Source organism: Cherax quadricarinatus, chromosome 72 (genome assembly GCF_038502225.1).
Source record: "Cherax quadricarinatus isolate ZL_2023a chromosome 72, ASM3850222v1, whole genome shotgun sequence".
Taxonomy (NCBI): domain Eukaryota; kingdom Metazoa; phylum Arthropoda; class Malacostraca; order Decapoda; family Parastacidae; genus Cherax; species Cherax quadricarinatus.
This window is the reverse complement of record NC_091363.1, coordinates 12,652,553-12,671,503: the sequence shown is the minus strand read 5'-3', so window position 1 is coordinate 12,671,503 and position 18,951 is coordinate 12,652,553. Positions and strand designations below refer to the sequence as shown.

General features: G+C 40.2%; 1 protein-coding gene across 1 annotated transcript in view; it reads left to right on the top strand.

Annotated features, from left to right (window-relative positions):
• Window positions 1–8,764: 8,764 nt before the first annotated feature.
• Stip1 (Stress-induced phosphoprotein 1) overlaps window positions 8,765–18,951 on the top strand; it is a 101,751-nt gene continuing 91,564 nt past the window's right edge. The window contains exon 1 of the mRNA XM_053794988.2: window positions 8,765–8,944. Coding sequence (XP_053650963.1) covers window positions 8,924–8,944 — 21 coding nt within the window. The 5' untranslated portion in view covers window positions 8,765–8,923. The remainder of the gene's footprint in view (window positions 8,945–18,951) is intronic.

Below are 18,951 nucleotides of genomic sequence, written 5' to 3'. Positions count from 1 at the left end.
GTCAGTTTTTTTTTTTTTTTTTTTTTTTTATTAATATGTTGAAGATAAAAATTTCTACCATGTCTTTACTACAAATGGTCATGGATTTTGACATATCTTCTTTGTATAATAAAAAATGCAATACTTTTTGTTAAACTATTTACTACTGCCTATTTACTACTAACTCAGTCATTAGGTATTTTCATATCTCAAGTCACCACTTAGAAATTGGGCACAAGGTCAAAATTACTGAGGAAGTGAACAGAATTCTTCCTCCGTAGGCCATGAGTGTGGTAACAGGCGACTACTGTGCCGGGAGCAAGGGACTAGTAACCCCTTCTCCTGTATAAATTACTAAATTTAAAAAAAAAATTCTTTTTAAATTTTAAACTTTGTTTTTCTTTTTAGGTCACCTGCTTTGGTGAGATACGGCCAGTTTGTTGAAAAAAAAAATTATACATATAAACATTAAGAAAACAACAATAACTTTTAACAAATAAAAACTCATTCTATTTTTCCACTTACAAACTGATGATCATACAGGAGGGCCCCCACATTTCAGCATCTATCTTTTCAGTGTCCCGCTGTTTTGACGGTTTTTAATTGAGCCATTGTTCATTACATTTTCAGTGCTTTTTCTGCTTTTCTGCCATTTTCGCACAACAGCTATGGCAGGGAAGGTGTCCGGTGCCATATTTGAAGGTAAGTATTGTATGTTTTTTTTTTTTTTTTTTTTTTTTTTTGAACAAGTCGGCCGTCTCCCACCGAGGCAGGGTGACCCAAAAAAAGAAAGAAAATCCCCAAAAAGAAAATACTTTCATCATCATTCAACACTTTCACCACACTCGCACATTATCACTGTTTTTGCAGAGGTGCTCAGAATACAACAGTCTAGAAGCATACACATATAAAGATACACAACATATCCCTCCAAACTGCCAATATCCCAAACCCCTCCTTTAAAGTGCAGGCATTGTACTTCCCATTTCCAGGACTCAAGTCCAACTATATGAAAATAACTGGTTTCCCTGAATCCCTTCACTAAATATTACCCTGCTCACACTGTAGTATATTCATTTTTTTTTTTTTTTTAGAAGTAGCTGTACTGAGCACTTAATATATGATAGTGTAAACATGTTTTTAAGCATTTTATATGCATTCGATAGTGAAAAAGCCATTACGTTCCACTCAGCGATTTTCACCTATTAGTGGGGGTCGGAAACCTAACTCGCAAAAAACTAGGGCCCTCTTGTACATAAAGATGAATGAGCAGCAAACAGTGGTGTACTGTACAAGGCAGTTTAAATGTTGTTTTCACCTCTCCCTCTCTATCCTCACCCCTGAAGGGATGTGCCTTGTTGCTGGTGAGCAGCTCTTGATTCAAGGAACTGGACCTGTCCTTCCCTTTGGATCAAACTGTATGCCACCCCATTTCCCAGACCAGGCACTATATGACCTCTATGAGTTTAGCTCTAATTTTTCCCGTGATGAAAATATTATTTCCTTTTCTCACTTCTCTCATCTTTATATCTGTCCTTATTCTCTCTCCTCTCTATCATTAATATTAATTGGGCATGGAATTATTTTCAATAAAGATGACCATCCTATATCACGCATGTTGTGTACATACAGGATGTCTTCAAGCTGATGCCATCTCCAGATTACAGATGGTTGCTAGCAGTTTTGTCACTCAATTGCCAAGCTAGACTGAGTTGCCAGTCTTCAATAGTCTTTCTCACAATCCTTTTTGAAGAGAGTGAGGGGAGATACCTACAGTCAATTCATTCTCTATGACTGTGCTATCTCTAGACTGAAAAATTGTTGTTCAGCCCCTCACGGTTGCAATCATCATCATCATCAGCAACATGGTCAAATTCTCATTTGGCTGCTGCTCTCTCATCAACAGTTAGTAAATAATAGTTGCAGAGCTGCAACTCCATGGCAATGCCCTTCCTACTTGGGGTTTTGCATCATATCCTCATATGCATTCAGTGTTAGGTGTGCCACATCTTCAGAAAACAAAATATTGTCCTTTGCTGAGTCTGTGTGTGTCTGACCTAATTAATGATTGCATAAATAACTCATTAGGATTGTGACCAGATATAAACATGTAAATACTTTATAACCTTTGTAACTTGTTCTTCTATCAAAATTCTGCAGCCCAGTGCCCGGACCCATTATGTACCTCTGTAATCCTTTGACTACTGCCCACAGGATGGGTATGTGGTGCACAATAAAGATGTTAAACTAACCTCACCAAGTGGGAGCCCTAGGAAGTGAACATGCAGTTGCCATATTTTGAATACTTAACAGATTGCCACCATTTGTAGGACTTGTACCTGCAAGAGTGTTAATGCAAAGTTTATTCAGAAAGTTTTGCTATGAGTCACTTCAGTCCTAATTCACATTTCCTCAATAAATATCTTAAGCTGTGCATGTGTTGTTATCTGTCTACATACTGTCAGTATCAGTGTACCTGTTTTCCAGTCAGAACCTGTATACCTTCATGTTGGTCATACTAGACTTGCATAATACATTATCGCTTGGTGATTGTCATATCATGGTGGGATGCTTGGTGATTGTCATATCATGGTGGGATGTTTGGTGATTGTCATCTCATGATGGGATGCTTGGTGACTGTCATCTCATGGTGGGATGCTTGGGGATTGTCATATCATGGTGGAATGCTTGGTGATTGTCATCTCTTGATGGGGTGCTTGGTGATTGTCGTCTCTTGGTGGGGTGTTTGGTTCCACATTGCAAGAATTACCAGGTCTTACTAGCAGTCCATCTTTTTACCCCTCAAGAGAGATTCCTTTAATCCCAGTACGGGGCTCTTGATCTAACAAACTGGTCTCTACTTCTTCCTAGAATCAAATCTGATTGCCTCCCATTTCTCCAGGCACTGTATGACCAATTACTGATTTAGCACTCCCTCTATGAACATATAAGAATAATAATGATGATAAATTAGACACGTGTGCAACACTTGGGTATCTTTAATGAGGAAACGTTTTGCCACACATTGGCTTCATCAGGCCATACAGAGGAGAATGGTGAAGAACAGGAGGAGTTTTGAGGTAATCAGTCCCTCAGCCTTGAGCTGATGTAATCAGTCCATCTATCTTGTAAAGAATACAGCATATATGCAAAGAAGTGGCTTATGTACTGTAGGAAGGAGAGGTGCAGCAGCCGTAGGTGGTGTCACATTTGGCCAATGTGGAAGTAGGTCATGCCTAAAGGTTTAGGCAAGTGAAGAATCCCCTGTATTAAGATCCCAAGACATTGCTGTGTCTGACAGGAATGTAGATGAATACTTCAGAGAACTGACAAGTTGATAAATTAGACACATATGCAACACTTGGGTATCTTTAATGAGGAAATGTTTCACCACACAGTGGCTTCATCAGTCCATGCAAAGGAGAATGGTGAAGAACAGGAGGAGTTTTGAGGTAATCAGTCCCTCAGCCTTGAGCTGATGTAATCAGTCCATCAATTTTGAAAAGAATACAGCATATGTGCAATGAAGTGGCTTATATACTGTAGGCAGGAGAGGTGCAGCAGTGCTGCCTACAGTATATAAGCCACTTCTTCGCACATATGTTGTATTCTTTTCAAGATTGATGAACTGATTACATCGACTCAAGGCTGAGGGACTGGTTACCTCAAAACTCCTCCTGTTCTTCAGTATTCTCCTTTGCATGGACTGATGAAGCCACTGTGTGGCAAAACGTTTACTCCTTAAAGATACCCAAGTGTTGCGCATGTGTCTAATTTATCAACTTGTCAGTTCTCTGAACCATTCATCTGCAATAATAATAATAATAGTGCTTCCCCCCCCCCTCTCTCCCATGAATGTAATAATAATCCATTGTTTGATCAATTGTCCTGTTCATCAGATGATACACACTAAAACAATTCAGAAATTTTCATCACCGTGACATGCTAAATTAACGTCCTAAGATTTCCCCATCTCTGACAGCTCAAGCTTTATGCACACACATGCTCCCTCTCTTCCACTCTCTCTTTCTCTCTTGCTCTTTCTCTCTCTCGCTCTTTCTTGCTCTTGCTCTTGCTCTCTCTCTCTCTCTCTCTCTCTCTCTCTCTCTCTCTCTCTCTCTCACTCTATCTCTCCTCTCTCTCGCTCTATCTCTCCTCTCTCTTGCTCTGTCTCTTCTCTCTTGCTCTCTCTCTCTCTCTTGCTCTGTCTCTTCTCTCTCTTGCTGTCTCCTCTCTCTCTTGCTGTCTCCTCTCTCTCTTGCTCTGTCTCCTCTCTCTCTTGCTCTGTCTCCTCTCTCTCTTGCTCTGTCTCCTCTCTCTCTTGCTCTGTCTCCTCTCTCTCTTGCTCTGTCTCCTCTCTCTCTTGCTCTGTCTCCTCTCTCTCTTGCTCTGTCTCCTCTCTCTCTTGCTCTATTTCCTCTCTCTCTCGCTGTCTCCTCTTATTGAGGTGGTTCGGACATGTAGAGAGGCTGGAACGAAATAGAATGACTTCGAGAGTGTATAAGGCTGTATTGGAGGGAAGGCAGGGTAGGGGTCGGCCTAGGTAAGGTTGGAGGGAGGGGGTAAAGGAGGTTTTGTGTGCGAAGAACTTGAACTTCCAGCAAGCATGCAAGAGCATGTAAAATAGGATCAAATGGAGACAAATGGTTTTTAGGACTTGACGTGCTGTTGGAGTGTGAGCAAGGTAACATTTATGAAGGGATTCAGGGAAACCTGCAGGCCAGACTTGAGTCCTGGAGATGAGAAGTACAGTGCCTGCTCTCTGAAGTAAGGGTGCTAAGGGGCACGTCAGTTTCCCAGTCTTCTAATATATTATTTTTCCCCTATAATTTACCTTGTCCATAATTACTATCGCATTTGCTTTGTCTGCTTTCGTAAGGTGAAGTCTAGGATCTTTCCTTAATTCATGGTATAACTTAACAAATCTTTGAGGACAATCGTTTTGCAGAGGGTGTTCAGCAGGGTGACCCACTTGCTCCACTTCTCTTCTGCTTGGCAGTAAGAGAACTAACTTCCAGCCTGCTCAGCAAGCTCAACATCTAGTACCTTGATTATGGCACTCTGGCAGGTACTGAAGAGTCCCTGCTAGAGGACCTACAACTGGTGAAAACACAGGGAGAAGCCTTGGGACTCATCCCCAATCCCTCCAAGTGTGAAATCATCACAACGAACAAGGAAATAATCAGTGCTGTGCAAACAATCCTCCATGAAGTCTCTACTACCACTCCAGCCAAGAGCACCCTCTTGGGAGCACTGCTGGGTAATCAGGCCATCGACACAGTCCTCAAGGATAATCTGAATGACCTGAAGAGAATGGAGGAGAAAATAAGAGATCTCAATGCCCACAATGCCTTGTATCTCCTCACAAGGTGTCTTACTCTGCCAAGACTCACTTCCTGAGGTGCACACCCTCTCTTGAAACCCCAACATTCAACGAATGACTCACTCCTGAGATCAATCTTTAAGAAGGCACTGAATCTGTCACTGGAAGATCAGCAATGGGATCAGGCAACCCTCCCAGTGCGACTGGGAGGTATATGGGTGCACAAAGCAACGCAAGTAGCTTTATCTGCATTTCTGTCTTCGTGTTTGGCTTCCAGCCCGAATGCTTGAGAGGTGCGGTAGGAGCTCAAAACCCCAAGTTCACTGAAGCAGCCATGCAGTAGGTCACCCTTGCTGACTCCTCCAGTAGACCAGCTCCTTCCAAAAATCACAAACAGACCCACTGGGACAAAGTGATCATGGAAAAAATTGCCAACACAATATTCACCCACACTTCAGGAAAGGACAAAGTTTGTCTCCTAGAGGAGAAGGCACCACATTCAGATTTCCTTCTAGCTGTTCTCATTTCCTCTCTGGGCACTCAACTCGACCTACAGGCCATTCAGATTGGTATTGCTTTTCTAGCCACTCCCATATTCACTGAACATATGTGTATTTGTGGCAAGGCAATGGCTGATTAGTTCGGACTTCATGGTCTCGTTTGTCACACATCAGAAGGGAAGTATGCAAGACATGAGGTCAACAACATCGTAAAGAGAAGCCTCGCCACAGCCCGTTGCCCAGCTCAACGGGAACCCCAAGTACAGAGGTTTGACCGAGTCAAAAGCGTCCTGATGGAGCCACTATGCTACCCTGGAAGGATGGTAAGCAGATTGCTTGGGACTACACCTGTGTTGCCACATTACAGACACATTACATACTCCGAAGATGATGGGGGTGGCATTGCCAGCTACAGGAAGACCCAGAAGACCCACATATATGAAGGCCTTCCCCCTTGCTATAACTTCATCCCAGTAGGGTCAAAGACCTTTGGAGCATGGGACAAGTGTGCTCTAAAGTTTCTCAAAGAGCTGGGTGAAAAACTCATCATAGAAACCAAGGATCACAAGGCATCCAGCTTCCTTTTTCAGACTCAGTGTTGCGATCCAGAGGGAAAATGCCTGCAGCATTCTGGGCATGCAGTTCACTGCCGGGGAGCTGGACGAAGTATTTGAGATGTAGCTCTGAGATGTTATCTATGTTGTTCTACTCCCTGAAAACTCAGATGAGTCACAGGGATGTTAAGAATTATTTCTTCAGTCATAGAATTGTCAGGAAGTTGAACAATCTGGAGTGGCGTAGTGGAAGCAAAATCCATACATAGCTTTAGAAAGAGATATGATAAAGCTCATGGAGCAGGGAGAGTGGACATAGTAACGACCAGCTAAGAGGCGGAGCCAGGAGCTGTGACACGACCCCTGCAACAACAAATAGGCGAGTACAAATTTAGGTGGCCTGGTGGTTAACGCTCTCGCTTCACACGGTGAGGGCCTGGGTTCGATTCCCAGCCAGAGTAGAAACATTGGACGCGTTTCTTTCCACCTGTTGTCTATGTTCCCCATCAGTAAAATGGGTACCTGGGTGTTAGTCGACTGGTGTGGGTCGCATCCTGGGACACTGACCTAAGGAGGCCTGGTCACAGACCGGGCCGCGGGGGCGTTGACCCCCGGAACTCTCTCCAGATAAACTCCAGATACATAGTGACATGCAAAATAACAGTTCCTTTTTTTTTTCATTTTTTTATCACTCGTTCTCGATTACTGCATAGTAACTCACATGTAAATTACTCAAGATGACCCCAAAAAAAATTAGACGAAGTGACGTATTTCCACCGGGGGATCCTTCTGTGCCCTAGGTTTAAGGTGTCTCGTAGCTCGGTCGCTAGCACACTCAGCTCACACACAGGTCCGCAGTTCGAATCGCTTCCGGTACGGCTGGAAAATATTAGGGACGTGTTTCCATAAGACACCTGTTGTCCGTGTTCACCCATCAGCAAAAAGGGTACCTTGGTGTTAATGGATTGGTGTGGGCTGCATCCTGGGACAAAACTGACCTAATTTGCCCGAAATGCTCAGCATAACGAGCGGCTTTCTATATAGTAGTATATATCATTGATGTCAGCTATGGTCTGTATACCTTGTATATGTACTTGTAGAAATAAAGATTATTATTATTATTATGTTAAATTTAAATTTACATAAAGGCATTTGTCTGTCTAAAACACCTATGTGTCCTCAAAATCATTCTACAAATATATTTCTACTACGAATCATTTTTTTTAGATTCTCCTCACTACAACTTAAATTTTATCTTAAACCATTTCATTTTCTGTAGTACTGTAATAAGAAATTTATTCCTTAAGTGCCTTTTTTAATGACTATTATATATTTCATACAAACGTATTATTTAAATCTTTATTACAAGTAAATTTATAAATTTAGAAGTAATTGATTTTTTTCCTGTTTCCGATGGAGGTTATTTGATAATTGTCCAGTCATTGTGCACTATGACTAATGCGGGTTTAACTTAATGTTTTGTAATATAATAATAAAAATATCAAGTCAGTAAGATGATGATAAAGAGAAAAATGGTCAATTGGGACCCAGTCCAAATTTCAAGGACCCCAGTGGAAACATGTCACTGACTTTTTTGTTATCCAAGGTAATATACACATGTTACTATGTATGAACTTTTGTGTAACTACATTTATGTGTACCTGTACCTAGATAACCCATCAAGGGAGGTTTCTTGATGCTGGTGAGGGGCTCTTGATCTAGGGAATTGGATGTCCTCCAATTCCCCCAATTGAGCCTGAATGCCTCCCATTTCTCCTCCCTCCTCCCACAGGCGCTGTATAATCCCTACGGGTTAGCGCTCCCCCCATAATAGTATTAATATGATTAAATAAATTTAGTGAGGTTAACTTAAGAAGGCGGGGCCAGGGACCCGCACCATCAAGAACATGCCAGACTGTCAAGTTTAATCAACTGTTATCGTTATAACTCGCATTTTTGCACTTGACGGCGTTGTTATACATTCACATATACATAATTCACTATATAAAGCCTTTGTATAACTTTATGGTTATACGTGAGGCATCAAACAATTAATATTCAAAATCTTATAAACACATTCCCTTGTTAAGAAGTAGGTAAGCTTTTTTCCCTACCTCTTAAACTTTTACAATGTTTTTTATAAAATTTATGTGGAATTTGACCTGGGAAAACTCAGTAAAGTCAAAACTATTGCATATTTCCAGAAGATTCTTAAAAATTTAATCCACTTGTACCGTCAAGTATTAGACTTATTGAAATAGAATAATAGCTGGACCAAGTAGGTAAATTTTGAGATAATGGTAGATAACAAAGAAGCAGAGGAGAATGAGGGAGAAGATATTTTTTAAAGAAAATATATTTTGAGTTTTGTTCATGTGGTCTCTGAATGTTGTTGTTGTTGTGGTTCTGGAGAGTTCCCTGGCGGCCACACGAGGCTCACCTTGCTGCTGCTGCTGCTCCTCACACTACTGCCATCCTCACTACACTCACCACCACGCTACACACTCCTCCTCCCGCGCCACCTTGTGCTCTAGCTCCCGGCCCCGCCTAGCAGTGTTACCATCACCATGGAAGACATAGCAGCCAAGGTAGGCCTCCCCGGCCACGCTCTCTTATCTTATCATACTCAAACTTTACTTTTCATTGGATAAATAGCAATGCTTCATTTATTTTTCGGGTGTAATTATTAATGATGTTTCATATGCAGTGCTTATAACTACTGTTTGTGCTACCTTTTACATGCCACTTTAGCGGGCTTTCTATTTTTTATCATTAGGTATAAATTCTAACCACATACAGTAAGTTTATTTACGTACAGGTACAGAGATACAATTATCATGCCCAGTAACATGTGTAAATTACCATGAATATGCATTACAACTCGAGGACCCAAATGGAAATAAGTCACTCTGGGGGATTATCCTGGGTAATTTACCAATGTTACTATGTATGATTATTGTACTTTGTGTACCTGAGCCTCAAACTTAAAACAGCAACTGTCATGCATGTGAATAACATTATCCTAGGTGTGGATGAATATTACAATTATACTGCTGCCTGACTCCTGTGGGTTTAGTGTTTCCCTGGGATGGATACATTCTGCAGTGGATATGTATAAATATTACAACTGCTGTCTCATAAGCGAGCGACTAAGATTTTTTTTTTGTGGTGGTTCAAATAGCTTGTTACAAATGTATTAGGTTAATACTTACAATGAGAGTACAAGGTGTATGGGTAGAAGTGTTAGTGTTCTGATATAAATAGTTGTGACAGTCCCTTGATGATGCACTGCCTTTCTTGGGTTATCCTAGGTGGCTAACCCTTTGGGATTAAAAATCCAAACAAAATCTTATCTTAGCAAATTAGTTAGTGCTGTATTGTCAAAAATATAACTCCAAAAATGACATTCTGCATTATTATTCTCGTTGACATCAAAATAACCTTTTTTTTCAAATCCGTCAGTTTTATTCAACTCGCCACTATATTCAACTGCTACTGGACATGGCATTCTAATGGCCTTCCTTCACCTGACCATCACATGTGACACATTCTACTGTACTGTGCTTTCTTGAATCATTTGGAGAGATGAAGATCCCAGAACAGACTTTACCTTTAACCCTTAAACTGTCCAAGCAGATCTATGTTCACATGCATAGTGCTGCAAAAGTAGTTTTCCCTTTTTTTTTTTTTTTTTTACTTATTTTCAAATATAAAAAAAAAACAATCGAAGTTTTTTTTTACACGTTTTCAAATGTAAAAAAAGAAAAGAACATCTACTTTTTTTACATACTTTCAAATGTTGAAAAAAACGTAGATCTACGTTTGGACAGTTTAACCATTTCAGGGTCCAAGGCCCAAATCTGGAGTCACGCACCAGTGTCCAAGAATTTAAAAAAAAAAAATTTGTTATTTTTTCTTATGAAATCGTAGAGAATCTTTTTGTGAAGGTAATAAAACAAAAAGTACGAAATTTGGTGGAAAATTGACGAAATTATGCTGTCGCGAATTTTGATGTGTCAGCGATATTTACGAATCGGCGATTTTGCCGACTTTGACTCCCATTTTAGGCCAATTACATTATTCCAATCAACCAAATTCTTAGCCATTTCACTAGTATTACTTCTATTCTATCGATTGAGCACAAGAAATCGCCAAGTCAACTGTTTCAACTACAAAATAAAGTGATCGGAAATTGTTAATTTGGCCAATTTAACACAAAGTTCAAAATATTCCAATTTCAAAATAGGGTCCAGAATGAACAATGTAGGCATTCCTGGCACTAAACTAACATTTCCTCTGTTCATTAGTTATGTTTTGAGGCTTTACAAATAAATTCCATTTTGATTTTTTATTCACATAATGAATTTTTATTCACACCAAAAAATAGAAGATTTACTGTTATGCAATACTGTAATAATTGTATAAATATCATCACCATATTTGTGAATGTATATTAGACCCACCAGCTGGCGTGTATTAGACGTGTGAGGTCGTTTGTTTACTCTTGAATATCGGCAAAAATTTAACATTTCTGCTACTTTGAGCTCAGTTTCAAGCCATTTCCAGTGCTAAAACCAATCAAAATCATCTCTATTTCTGTAATATGTCTTCCATTCTATCAAATGAGACCAAGAAATCGCAAATACAACTATAAAAAACATACGAAAAAACACTGCAAAGTTGCTGTTTTAATCGAAAAATCATGATTTCATTTTTTTTCTCTCATTATACACAGTGTGCTGCAGGATCTGTTTTATGTGGTGCACACATACCACATAGGTGTATTCTCTCATATCTAGGCCCAAATGTACCACTCACAGTTTATCAGAGTGAGCTGAGCTCATGGCGTAGATCTACGGTTTGGACCCTGAACGTAAAGCCGTAGATCTACGGGATGGACCCTGAAAGGGTTAAGGGTTAAAAGATGTTCTAAAGTGTCAGTATCATTGTCTTCTATCAATATTAACCCATTAACTATGGCATACCCTGAAATTACATTTTGTGTGTGCAAATTTTTGAGAGAAAAAAAATGCATTTTAATGATGCAAGACTAAAAAGAGTGGAATCTGATAGGAACTTAAGCCTTTGTAAAATTAGTGGAAAATATGCACAATCGTTGACAACTATATTATATTTTACAATTTATTGATGCCAAATTATGATTGGTTTTAGTTTTTTTTTTTTTTTTAATGTTTAACCCTTAAACTGTCCAAACAAATTTACGTTCACATGTGTAATGCTCTAAAAGTAGATCTACGTTTTTTTACATATTTTCAAATATAACAAAAAAAAAAAGTAGATCAAAGTTTTATTTTACACGTTTTCAGATGTAAAAAAAAATTACTTTTTTTACATACGTACTTTCAAATGTCGAAAAAACGTACATCTACGTTTGGACAGTTCAAGGGTTAACATGTACTGTAGTTTGATATTAGATGTTTTAGTACTTCAGACATGGGAAAAGGCTTAGCCTGGCATTATTCTACTCAGTTGATTCAAATATTTTTTTCTATTTGTTTTTTACTGCTTTGGTCTAAAAACATGATGTACAAGGAATACTTATAATATTACGATTGTTTCAAGGTGTAATACTCTTCAAAACATGGAAATGTCGCATTAACTTTACTGGGTTATTCTAGGTTAATTATTTAGGTTAGAGGCATCCTGGCTTTTATGAATATAATGTAATTTGTGTCCATAACACCTATGTGCCTTAGACTTCTGGAAAGTGTATTTAAAAGGAAATCTAGTACGTATTACAATTGTTTAAAGAAGTAATATTAATCAAAACATGGAAATGTTAGTGTTTGGCTCTATTTGGGTTACCCTAGTTTAAATCTGCAGTGTGCTGTTTGGCTCTGTTCATTGTTAGTGTTGTGAAATGGTAATAAATTTGGAATAAATAATTCATCATTCTGGCAATTCCAAGCCATATAAGTAAGTTTAGTTTGGTACAGGTGCACATAAGTACAGTTATCGTACATAGTAACATTGGTGTAAATTACCTAGGGTAACCCCAAAAATTGTGACTTGTTTCCATTGGGGTCCTCATAATGTCTTATTATTTAAAACTTTGCCATAAGTTACAGTAGAAATCAGTCATGATTATAACCTTAAAAGTTAAAACGGCTAAGTAACTCGACTGTGTGACAGTCAGTTACAGCAAAAGGGGATACAATAATAAAGTAAACCGAGTTAAACAAACCATGCCACAGACAGGGATAGAACCTGCGATCAGTCATAAAGCTCCAGACTGATGTGCTAGCCACTGGACCAGCTGGCTACAACAAGATTCGTCCAACTGGCCCAGTGGCTAGCACATTGGTCTGGAGTTTTATAATTCTCTGATCGTGGGTTCTATCCCCACCCGTGGTATGGTTTGTTTGCAATTGTGTCATTACGATTTCATGAGTTAAACCGAGTTATTTACATGAATATTAAAGAGAGGATCACCTTAACCCTTTCAGGATTTCCGACGTACTAGTATGGCTTATGCACCAGAGTTACTGACGTACTAGTACACCTTAATTCTAGCGCCTTCAAATCTAGCGAGAGAAAGCTGGTAGGCCTACATATGAAAGAATGAGTCTGTGGTCAGTGTGCACAGTACAAAAAAATCCTGCAGCACACAGTGCGTAATGAGGAAAAAAAAAAACTTTGACCGTGTTTTTGGTTGAAAACAGCGACTTTGCACTGTATTTTCGTATGGTATCATTGTATTCTAGTTTTCCTGGTCTTATTTTATAGAATGGAAGACATTACAGAAATTGAGATAATTTTCATTGCTTTCACAATGAAAAGTACCTTGAAATTGAGCTCAAAGTAGCAGAAATGTTCGATTTTTGCCAAAGTTCAAAAGTAAACAAATCATGCCATGCGTCCAATACACGTCAACTGGCGAGTCTAATATTCTTTCACAAGTGCGCTGATATTAGTTATATCATTTCTACACTAATGCAATAGTCTGCATAACAGCAAATCTTGTTTTTTTGTGAGAAAAATTCAAAGTGGAAAGCAAAAGAAATGTAAGAGGGGCCTGGGGACATGACTGATGAACAGAAGAAATGTTATTTTAGTGCTAGGAATGTCTGTCTTGTTTATTCTGGACCCTATTTGGAAATTGGCATCTTTTGAAATTTGTGTGAAATTGGCAAAATTGCCAATTTCTGACTTTATTGGATAGTTAATATCGGTAAATGTGTCATGTAGGGGGGAATGGTTGAATAGGATATAAGTGGGGAATATGGGAGTAAGGGATTATGTAGGCAGGGGAGAGGCAGGCGAGGTGGTAGGAGTGAGATGATTAGCGGAGGTAGGTAGGTAATGACAGGTCAGTGGTGACCACCACGACACTCTCATCAACTCTACACTACTCACTAACATATGCCTCGCCCATTCTTCACTCATATAAACATAATAAAATATAAGAAAAAGAATAAATAACGGTGGGCAGTGAATATTACTATTCTACTCAAACACAGTTTATTATTAAGTCTTTGTACAATAATATATTTGGGAACAGAGCATTATTGTGGTTTAGATAAATGGGATGGTATGTAAGCAGTGAGACAGGGAACACAATCAACTTGACCAAAATGAATATAACTTACAATATAGTACAGAGGACAGTTCGCTACAGGAACTAAGCCACAGGTCCCAAGACCTACACAGCACGAGTACTGCGCCAAGCCAGTACTCTGCCCACTGCCTCCAACAGTCTCCTCCAGAGACTTCAGCAGCCTTCTCCCGAGCCCTGCACCCCAGCAGCAGCTCCACTCGAATCTCTGCTCAGGAGCTCTGCACCCCAGCAGCAGCTCCGCTCGAATCTCTGCTCAGGAGCTCTGCACCCCAGCAGCAGCTCCGCTCGAATCTCCCTACTCAGCTCTTCCTTGGGCTTTTATGGTGGTCCAAGCACCCTCCACAACCACGTGTACGACCTGACGCCTAGGTCTGAGGCGTCAAGAACAAAAGACCTCAGACGTGGGCGTGGCTACAGACGTTTGCCAAGGCAAGGTGTGATCATATAATTGGTTAAATTAGGTCTCCCCAGAGACCTCACAAGCCCAGCTGGACTACATCACAAATGGGTGGTTTCTTATATTCATTCAATAGCAAAAATGGAGTTCTAGCAAAATAGTTATGATTTTTGTCGACTAGTACACTGGAATTGGCCGAAAATTAGGCTCAAATTGGGTGAAATCGCCGATGCATAAACATCGTCGAGACCGCTAACTTCACGAGAGCATAATTCCTTAAGTTTTTCATCAAATTTCATACTTTTGGTGTCATTATGATCAGGAAAAGATTCTCTGTCTTTTCACAAGAATTTTTTTTTTTTTTTTTTCCGAAAAATTTTTGACTCTGAGAACAAGTTTAGGAGAGATCCTCTCGACCCTGAAAGGGTTAAAATAATTACATGGATGTTAACCATACAGGAAGTCACTCTCCTTTTCTGTAGTTTCATTCATTAGATTTCTTTTAGCTTTTTTTGAACTGGCTCGTGCTAGGACAGGCTTTGACTTGTGTAGGTAAGCTGTTCCACTCCTTTGTTGCTGCACAATAAAAGGTGTTTAGTCCTGACCACCTACTGTAGGTACAGTGGAACCTCAAATATTGAACTGCTCCCAACTCAACCAATTATGTAAGTGTATTTTTATACACTTTTGATGACACTGTGCTCTTGGGAGATTCTGAAGAGAAGTTTCAGAGATTGGTGGATGAATTTGGTAGGGTGTGCAAAAGAAGAAAATTAAAGGTGAATACAGGAAAGAGTAAGGTTATGAGGATAACAAAAAGATTAGGTGATGAAAGATTGAATATCAGATTGAAGGGAGAGAGTATGGAGGAGGTGAATGTATTCAGATATTTGGGAGTGGACGTGTCAGCGGATGGGTCTATGAAAGATGAGGTGAATCATAGAATTGATGAGGGGAAAAGAGTGAGTGGTGCACTTAGGAGTTTGTGGAGACAAAGAACTTTGTCCTTGGAGGCAAAGAGGGGAATGTATGAGAGTATAGTTTTACCAACGCTCTTATATGGGTGTGAAGCATGGGTGATGAATGTTGCAGTGAGGAGAAGGCTGGAGGCAGTGGAGATGTCATGTCTGAGGGCAATGTGTGATGTGAATATAATGCAGAGAATTCGTAGTTTGGAAGTTAGGAGGAGGTGCGGGATTACCAAAACTGTTGTCCAGAGGGCTGAGGAAGGGTTGTTGAGGTGGTTCGGACATGTAGAGAGAATGGAGCGAAACAGAATGACTTCAAGAGTGTATCAGTCTGTAGTGGAAGGAAGGCGGGGTAGGGGTCGGCCTAGGAAAGGTTGGAGAGAGGGGGTAAAGGAGGTTTTTTGTGCGAGGGGCTTGGACTTCCAGCAGGCATGCGTGAGCGTGTTTGATAGGAGTGAATGGAGACAAATGGTTTTTAATACTTGACGTGCTGTTGGAGTGTGAGGAAAGTAACATTTATGAAGGGGTTCAGGGAAACCGGCAGGCCGGACTTGAGTCCTGGAGATGGGAAGTACAGTGCCTGCACTCTGAAGGAGGGGTGTTAATGTTGCAGTTTAAAAACTGTAGTGTAAAGCACCCTTCTGGCAAGACAGTGATGGAGTGAATGATGGTGAAAGTTTTTCTTTTTCGGGCCACCCTGCCTTGGTGGGAATCGGCCAGTGTGATAATAAAAAAAAAAAAAATTATAAGTACTTTTATAAGTGTATTTTTGAGGGCCTGAAATGAACTAATCTAATTTACATTATTCCTGATGGGAATAAATTAATTCAGTAACGGCACTCGAACAGCCGTCTGGAACAAAGAAAGTTCGATATTTGAGGTTCCACTGTACTACAAAACTGTGTTCATTTCCCCTAGTACCATACTGATTTTGGTTCCTAACCTTGGCAAACTTGGCAGCAAGATACATATTTTGGACACTGAGCAATTTTATAAACTTGATTTAACTTCAGTTGCTTTACACTGTCTTCAACATTCAGCATATCCAGTTGTAATTCATCATGGCTTACATGCTCTCTTGGACCCCAGGCCCAGGATAAATCTTGCCATTTTGTTGTGGGCGATTTGCCTGGTAGGCAGTGCTCTCGCCATGCACGCTGAGTGTGTCTGGTTCAGTCCCCTGCCAAGTAGAAATATTGAGCATATTTCCTTACCCCTGCTTCCCCCGTTCACCTAGCAAGTAGGTGGGTATCTGGGTGTTAGCCGACTGGTGTGGGGTCTTATCCTGGGAGACAAGATTGAAGGACCTCAGAGGAAATAGGACAGTTCTTGTTGATGTACTGACTCTCTTGGGTTATCCTGGGTGGCTAACCCTCAGGGTTAAAAATTGGAACACACACTCACCTCTTAATCTTTGACACTGTATAAGTGCTAGACATAGGGTCCTGTGAGCCTCAGTAGATACATACTGTGCCTGGCTGTAGAGCAGGGGTGGGCAAACTTTTCAGTGCAGGGGCCACATTCAGAAATCACAATGATGTGCATAATGGAGATAAAACACCTCAATTACTGGGAGTGCTTGAAGTTCCTGAACCTGTACTCCCTGGAACGCAGGCAGGAGAGATACATGATTATATACACCTGGAAAATCCTAGAGGGACTAGTACCGAACTTGCACACGAAAATCACTCGCAACGAAAGCAAAAGACTCGGCAGACGATAAAACATCCCCTCAATGAAAAGCAGGGGTGTCACTAGCACGTTAGAGACAATACAGTAAGTGTCAGGGGCCCCGAGACTGTTCCACTGCCTCCCAGCATACATAAGGGGGATTACTAGTAGACCCCCTGGCTGTCTTCAAGCAGGCACTGAACAAGCACCTTAAGTCGGTACCTGACCAGCCAGGCTGTGGCTCGTACGTTGGATTGCGTGCAGCCAGCAGTAACAGCCTCGTTGATCAGGCTCTGATCCACCAGGAGGCCTGGTCACAGACCGGGCCGCGGGGGCATTGACCCCCGGAACTCTCTCCAGGTAAACTCCAGGGACATGGTTCTCAGACAAATATAAATTAAAGCCTAACAAATCCTGAGGTCCTGAAGAACTGTTCTCAAGGGTTATAAAGGAATGTTAAGGAGGAACTTAGCAGAATATTAGATAGTCTTTTCATCTTCAAACTGAAAACTAGCATTGTGCCAGATAAGTGGAAAATAGTAATAAAAGATACATATCTGCAAATTGGGAGACAGGTTGTTAGCTTGGAATTACAGCATAGACCAATTAGCCTCGTCTCCATTGTGGGAAAATTCTTGAAAGATAAAGTGAAAGAGTTGGAGTACTAGTAAATATGTCGAAGATGGAGAGGGATGATAGGTTGATGAAGAGGGTGTGTATATAAATCTGGAGTGGAAGTTACTAGAGTAGGTGTCATCCCAGGAAAAATTGGCAGGAGTGGGTCTACCTGGAGGGTGTTCTGGAGGTCAATGCCCCAATGACCATTGGACCAGGGCCCAATTAACCAGGCTGTTACTGTTAACCGCACACAGTCCAACATATGAACCACAGCCTGGCTGGTCAGACACTGACTTTAGTTTTGAGTTCTAGGGGCTTGCTCATTCAGTAGGCTTGTGAGCATGTTAGAAATGGATTGAATGGTACAAGTGCTTTTTAATGGATATGCTGTTGGAGTGTTAAAAACATAACTTTTATGATGGGATTCAGTGAAACTGGTTAGCCAGACAGTCATGGAGACAGGATAGGCAATGCCTGTACTTTAGCGGAAAGGTGAAGATGTTGCAGTTGGATGGTAATCTGATTGTGATGTCAGCACACTTCTGGAAGTATGGTAACTGAATAAATGGTGAAAGTTTTCTTCTTTACACCACCCTTATTTGGCAGGAGACAGCTGCCGAGTTTAAAAAAATGTACTTATTCTTTTTATTGGGAGTTCTTACAAACTTTTTGAATCTTAAGTAGGAAAGTGTTAAATTTAAAAGATAATAGGGTGTGCAAATGGAAAATAGTTAAATAAATGACACTGAAAATATCCTAAGAAATTTTCATCAATGGATTAACCCTTTCACTGTTGAGACCCCTGTTCACAAACTTGCTCTTATTGTTGAAGAATTTGAAAAAAAAAAAATCTTATGAAATGGTAATTTTTCCCTAATGGTAATGACACAAAGTACGAAATTTGATGGAAAACTTGTGGAATTACTCTCTCGTGAAGTTAGTGGTCTCGGCGATATATACGCATCGGCGATTTCGCCCACTTTGAACCCTATTTTTGGCCAATTTCGTTGTTCCAGTCAACCAAACTCCTACCTATTTCGCTAGGAAATCCATTTTTATCCATTGAGTACAAGAAACCGCCCATTTGCTGTTTTCAACTACCCAATAAAGTGGTCAGAAATTGGCAGTTTGGCAAATTTCACACAAATTTCAAAAGTTGCCAATTTCAAAATAGTCCAAATATACAATGCAGACATTACTTGCACTAAAATAACATTTTCTCTGTTCATTAGTCACGTCTCCAGGCCCCTCTTATATTATTCTTGCTTTCCATTTTGAATTTTTATTCACACAAAAAATAGTTAAGTTACGCAGACTACTGCATTATTGTAATAATTGTATTAATAATGTCAACCCATTTAT